General features: G+C 40.3%; 1 protein-coding gene across 1 annotated transcript in view; it reads left to right on the top strand.

Annotated features, from left to right (window-relative positions):
- The window catches only part of SLC12A4 (solute carrier family 12 (potassium/chloride transporter), member 4), a 34794-nt gene extending 29187 nt beyond the window's left edge, over positions 1–5607 (top strand). The window contains 3 exon segments of the mRNA XM_009320796.1: positions 207–457; positions 3161–3294; positions 4440–5607. Coding sequence (XP_009319071.1) covers positions 207–457; positions 3161–3294; positions 4440–4531 — 477 coding nt within the window. The 3' untranslated portion in view covers positions 4532–5607.
- Positions 5608–7054: the final 1447 nt, after the last annotated feature.

Genomic DNA, 7054 nt, shown 5'->3' with positions numbered 1-7054 from the left:
TTTTTTTTTTTTTTTTTTTTTTGTTTTATCGGTACAGGCCTCTGTTAGTCCAAATTCTGCACGGCTTACACCCATCACAACTGTTCAAAGCCAGTTTGGTATGCAAGATTATTGGCTAGGGCAGATGCGTGATATCAGAGCTGTCCTAAATGCTAAATCGACTGTACAAAATAAAGGATACAACAGAACAAAACGTCTTTCATTGCTTAAACAGAACCAGAGAACGTAAAATAAAGTCTCTGAGTTCACCTTGTCATTCATGTGCCCTCTAGGCTCAGCTGGTAAAGGACAGACATTCAATAGCACGTCTGGAGAGCCTCTACTCAGACGAAGAAGATGAGGGGGACCCAGTTCCTGAGAACATCCAGATGACCTGGACAAAAGAGAAATGTGACGCTGAGAAGCGGAACCGAGGCAGTGCTGTGGGAAGCTTTAGAGATCTCATCAGCATTAAGCCGTGAGTCTTGTCCAAGTCAACAGCTTGCACCTCCTGAAACTCTAGATGTGCTGTGCTTTTATTATCTTTTGTCTCCTAATCCTTGGTTTAGACTTACGCAATAAACATTGAGACCCGACTACTGAAAACACAGCAGTTAGCCTCCTGAGAAATCTCCCTAACCAATTAAATGTGGCACACATCCCTCAACATCTTACTTGGTATAGTCAAATTCTAAATTGGAGCTGTTAAATCCTATTATAACTTTCCTCCTGTCTCCCAAATACCTCAACAAAACACACAATTAAAAACCAGACTGATAACTTCACTATCTAATGTGTAGCGCGGATGTTTAACGCAGCAAGGAAGAAGCTGTGGAGATGGTGATGAATGACTGTGAATAGAATGTGTGTGTGATAAAACCCTCTAAGACAGACTTGCTGTTGAAGGAGCACTGACATGTAACGACAGCCTTAGCATTGCCACGTGTGTGCCCCTTGAATGGCTAGAAGTGAAGCTCTATTTGTGGCTTTATATAAAAACGTGTGAATCTCCTGTGACCTCTTTGATGTTATTACATCTTACACGAAGTGTTCACTCAGTCAGCTTTGCATACTTGGCAACGTTCCAGATTCTTCTTCCTAATAAATCAGTGAGAATTCAAATCTGGTTTAGGATGAATCATATATAGTTTATATACTGTAGAAATTCTGCTGAATTTGGTGTTAACTACCTGTACTTTTTCCTCTTCCATGCTTTCAGAGAGTGGGAAAACTTGTAAGTTTGTTATTTAACTTAGAAGTACATTAAGATGGTTGAGAGGGAAGACTTCATTTTCTTACTTAAAAGCAGAAAAACTATATATAATTATGGAAGAAAAGAAAAGGAGTTACAGTTGAGCAGTCAGCGATGTTTTTAAAGGGAACAGGATTAGCCACTTCAGCTAAGTATCATTATAAATAGCACATACCAAACTACAAGAGTTGTCCTGACAAGAACTAAGTCAGGATAGAAAACAATTACAGGTCCGAACCTGTTTTCTTAAGCAGAGTATGACACAAGAAGTGGGAAACGTTACTCATTTAGAGAAGCTCTCGCTCCACAACACTGCTATGGTGTTATTTCTGGCAGTTTCTGGACACCAAACAAACCCTTTCTTATAGCCTACAACTTCAAATCATTGGGGAGAGGCCAATTTTAAATGTCACTTTAGAGAATACCAAACCTTTAGTTTTCAATTACTTTTGCAAAACTATACGTAGTTAATAACAGGATATTGTTTCTGGTGCTGGTTTCTTCCTCGCTTCCTGTAAACATAATCTGGCCTCTGTGTTGTCCCTGGCTTTCTGAAGCTGACGTGGTGAAGACAGAGGATGTCCTTGCTGTAAATTAAATAAGAACATGAAATAACAGAGAGGTAATTCGAAGTGGGTAAATTGTGTTGTTAGCATAATAAACATTATTCTTACCATGGTATCTTCTATTTTCTGTATATATAAAATATTTCTTTGCAAACCTAAATATTTGGAAGAACAGCAAGGTTACTAAAGAATCCCACTCATAACATGTAAAGCTGAATTAACAAAACTACAGATTCATATTTGATTCGTTTCTACTAATACTTGTTTTTTTCTTCATTTTAATATATTAACAAGTGGAAAATCCTCAAAGCTGCAAATATATTCTCCCTCTGATAAGTCTATTTCTGTATTGTTTTTCCTTTTACATTACCAAAATAATGGTTGATTTCCTGTAGGAAGGAAACATTCCCCGGCTCAAACTCCCCAAAGGATACTTTCCAGTTCTGTTACTGCATCAATCCGTGTTATTTTGTGATGATGTATTCTGAATAATTAATCCTGTTACCTCTCTTAGCCTGGATTCTTAAGGAGCAGAGGCTTATGAGATCATGCTGCATCTATTCCCTTCTCTCCCATAACTTTTGAACCAAGTGGCTACTCAAATTTGAAAGCATGACTGAGATTTTAAAGATACTTGGGTCATAAGTTTTTCTTGCAAATAGCCAGGCAGAGAGGTGGTTAGTTTCCAACTGAAGGAAAGGTTAAAATCCTTATTATACACCAGAAAGCCCCATAAGCAGGCATGCATCCAGCCATCTGTAGGCTGCGTTCCAGCCTACGAATCTGTAGGAAACCAGGCTTTCTCTGGAGATGTCAACTGCTGTTCAACACAAAAAGACATGTGCGCTCATGGGAAGTGCGGACTGAGCACAATGGTGCCAGTCTCCTACTTGGTTCTGACGGGTCTCTGAGAAAGAGTGTTACGATACTGAGTCCGGAGAGGTGCATGGTCTGTGCTGCCATGGGAGTGAGGGGATCTGGAGAGGGCTGCCAGAAGGGAAGGCTCTGCAGTCACAAGTGTCTGCAGTGAAAGAGCATGTCCCCTCGTGCAAATGTGTTTTAACTTCTTATGCAAGACTGTAAATCACCTTTACAAAATATGCTTCTTGAAGAGCAATATAACGTCATAAACTGGAGACTTGACTCCAGGGATCTTAAAACCCATGGAGTAGCAGTACCTGAAGAACTCTGTGAAAAGCTCTTCTGTGTCTCCATCATTAAGTTTGAAAAAGTTTACTGTGTGTTGAGTTGACATTTAACAAGGTATTTAGGAGATTTAAGGTATGCTTTTAAGGGCCTTTTTAATAATTCAGTTTTCAGAGGCATGTTTCTAACAGTAAATCTGAATGTGCTTCTTCTACAGGAACCAGTCTAATGTCCGAAGAATGCACACAGCAGTGAAGCTAAATGAAGTTATTGTAAATAGATCCCATGATGCCAGACTTGTTCTCCTCAACATGCCTGGTCCTCCAAAGAATACTGATGGTGATGAAAACTGTATACTTTCAGGCAAGGCCTGGTCCACATAGAAGATCTTTCTCTAACCTGTGCTCTCGAATTTATTTTGCCACAAATGCTGTCAAGCTGCAATATGTGACAAAGTGTCCACTGAGGGGAGGGTACTGGCTTGTGGCTCTTACGTAGTAATTGCTTGAAGTATAAGGTGCCACTGGCTGCTCTGGAAGCCTTGTAGGTTTGAAATCAGTCTTGTCTAAATTCTGACTTGATTTCATTTATTTATTTAATTTAGTTAATTTAATTCTCAATCGCGGATGTAGCAGATGTTTAAGAAGGCATTTGCAGCAGCCAGCACTCTGGGCAGGGCGTGTCTGAACTCGAGTGAACAGGAAGTGCTGAAGGAGAGGGCGTATCTCAGGCACAGCTCACACAGCAGAATTTGGGAGCTTAGCTCCAAGCGCAATGCTCTGGTAAGATTAAAATTCAAACCCACAGTATTTGGGCACTTAGAGGGATACCGGCACCGTGCCTCTGAGCGAGGCCAGAGCTGAGGTTTGCGATCTGGTGAGCCTGTTGGCACTGCAGTTCTCTGTCCACAGCTGCTCTTCAGCCTTGCTTTGTACCATTAAATTAGCAAGCTTTTCACTGGCCTGTGCCAAAAAAATATATGTCACAAATCACGGACCAAATGATTGTTTTCTCCTAAATCTAGATAGTAGTAGTAGTAATGTCTGTTTCACAACAGTGTGCTGGCCGAAGAAAGGATAAAAACACTCCTCTTGGCATAAGGGGGTTTCAACCACGGCTACTACAGCTCAGGAGAGATTTTAAACTTGAGGTTATGGGTGGGGATGCTTATTCCTTCACCCTTCCCTGGAGAGGCTGAGCCACTGTGACTGAAAAACACTCAGTATTCATGGAGAGCGGCTAGGAGGGAGTGTGACTGTGTAACCTGGTGCCACCAGCATCACTGACAGGCTCAGCTTTGGGCAGTGGCGGGTTCATTTTGGAGCCGGCTGAAACTGGCTCTGTCCAATATGAGGGCAGCCCCGGGTCTCGTCTCGCAGAGGATGCCTCTGCAGCCTTCCCACTAGCAAAACCTTGTAACGTAAACCCAATACAGAGGCTAATCATGGTGTATTTTGGTTTTGATATTTCTTTTGTCCTTAACTTCATCGAAATAGACATGGAGTTTCTTGAAGTCTTGACTGAGGGTCTGGAGAGAGTATTACTTGTTAGAGGAGGTGGCCGAGAAGTCATCACAATTTACTCCTGATTTAGTACAAGCTTCTAACACTGGTCTACATTTACCTTCTTGGCGATAACGGACATTCCAGTTTTAAATGGGAGAAGAAAAAAAGGTTTTTTGCCTAATTTTCTCCTCATCCAGTCCTATTCATTGTCTTTCCATTTGCAACATACATATCTTTTGGGATTGCAGTATTGTTATGCCATCCAGTTAGCAACATAAGTTAATTGTGAAGCTGCCACATTATTCAGTTTCTGCTTTGGTACTTCAGCATTTGTGCATGTAGTTTTAACACTAAACCTATTTTTAGTCCGCACTGCTATGTGCAGTATTTTTAGTAACTGTATGTAAAGTTAGGACATGAAAGCCAGTTACTGTAAAAAGATTTTAAAAGCTTTTTATATTAGGTTTGGGGGATAGAATTACATTATATAGCAGCTAGTTTCTGCTGAAGTTCAGCTATAAAGCATTTTCTAAGAGCACACTAAATTGTAAGAGAGGACTGAAAAAGCTTTGTCTTTCTGGGTTTATTTCCAGAACTAAACTCTCAGTATTGGATAAGAATTTATACTTTTAATAAATTTATTGATAGAGATTTAAATAAATTATGTTGATAGAGTTGAAATTATGTATGTAGCTTGCTACAAATTGTGTTGCTTCCGAGACTTGAGGTTCTGTGAGGCCAGATCCCTATTTATTTTTGTATTTATTTGTCAGAAATATTGGATACGCAGATGCAGACTGTTTAGGATAACAGAGAGCTCACAATAAATTCTGAATCATCAGTGGATTGAAGGACCAGTCCTGTGCAGTTCTTCCATGCTTTAAATTTCTTGCAGACCATCCATCAAAGTACATTGAGCATGTTGGAGTCCCGTGTGTAGAGCCAGGTGCTATGCTGCACGCACAGCGATGGGATTACACTTGCACAAGTACAGGGGACCTGCTGCTTCATTGTATGCTTTATGCCCTTAGAGGAAAAAGAAGAAAAGAAGACCTATATTAACCAATAAGTCTCTGGAGATTTTATCAAGCCCATTGAGTTGTACTTTATGTACAGAACATTCGTATTTTTTCAATAAAATGTTGCATACACTTTGAACCTATTCTCTGTTCTGTGTGTTATGGTGAATTACCTAGGAAAACCCCATCTGTCCTTCCCTGCGGAGAACTGCTGTGATCTGACTTTAGCACGTCAGCGCCAGCGGATCCGCTGTGCAAGGGGAAGGTGGTGGAGAGGTGTTGGCGCTCCCCCGAATGGCGCAAGTACTGCACTGTGGAGATGCCAGCTTAGTCTTTAAAGCAGCCTGCTGGCGTGCCTGAGTGAAGGCTCCTGGGTCTGGAGTTTCTACCATATGCAATAGCCAGGTAGAACTCCGTACCTGTACACCATGAAACACACACAAGCTGGTTACCCCCTCAAGATTTCCGGCTGTCTGGGACAGCGGTAATCCCGTACAAGGGACACGTGTGAGGTAACCTCTATGGGATGGATTAGTAGTGTGGGAAGAAAGGTGGGGATTGACACATTTCTCTGACCCGTGTGCTCTTGCTAGTTGATACACTAGTTCTGTCAACCCTGTTGGGATAGTACCATTGGTTATTTCCCTCATAACAGCATGACCAATTTGTCTGAGAGACAGAAATCTGAGAGACTATCCAGGCTTTTATCTTGAATAAGAATAACATAATTAAAAATGCTTGTTATAAGAGTTTTATAGTTAAACCCTAAGTTTGTTCTCTCTCTGAAATAGGACATACCTGATGGGAGCAGGATGGTATTAGTGCGTGCATGATCCCTGCAAGACAACAGCCAGGAAACAACTTTAGGGTGTGCTCTCTACTGGGTATTTTTTAGTTTATTTTATTAACAACAGCCTTTGCTTTTTTGGTTTTGAAAACCAAAATTCATTTCACTCACATTCTAAAACCAATGGAAAGAATAAAGCTTGCTTATTTGTAAATAGCGTGCTATTTGTAGAGAGATCATTTTGACATCTTCAGAGGACTGAGTAGTAGCATGCAAGTGTACAGCAATCATGATAGTTAACACCTATTTGCAAGCATTCTTTTACAGGAGTAATCAAAAAAGTTTATGAAAACTTTTTTATTCCTCAGACTTTTGTAAGTCTAACTATGGGATATTAACTTTCTTTTACCAAACATAAACTTCCAATATAAAAATGCTGAGAAACATATACGCTTATTCCTTATGAAATTTTATGCATTTGGGTGACATAACTCCACCTCACAAAAGGATTTCAGTGCCATCTATTACCTGACCCAAGTAATCTGTTTGTGGCTTTATGACGTTTTTAACATCAAGCCAACCAAGTGAATATCCTTACAGGTACGTTAGGTTAGGTTTTCAGAGGTTATTCTATGCAATGTGGATTAAAAAAAAAACTAATTCAGCCTTGTGTGGACCCTAAGGATTTAATAGGCTCCAATTATGTAAGACATTTCTATATATAGAAGGTTCAAAATAAGTTCCTCTGAGACTTGGCTTACTAAGCTGAAGTGCAGAGTCTAGGGGTGCATGTCAGTGAA

The sequence above is a fragment of the Pygoscelis adeliae genome, unplaced genomic scaffold, assembly GCF_000699105.1.
Source record: "Pygoscelis adeliae isolate BGI_AS28 unplaced genomic scaffold, ASM69910v1 Scaffold63, whole genome shotgun sequence".
In the NCBI taxonomy this organism is placed as follows: domain Eukaryota; kingdom Metazoa; phylum Chordata; class Aves; order Sphenisciformes; family Spheniscidae; genus Pygoscelis; species Pygoscelis adeliae.
This window is presented reverse-complemented; position numbering and strand designations above follow the sequence as displayed.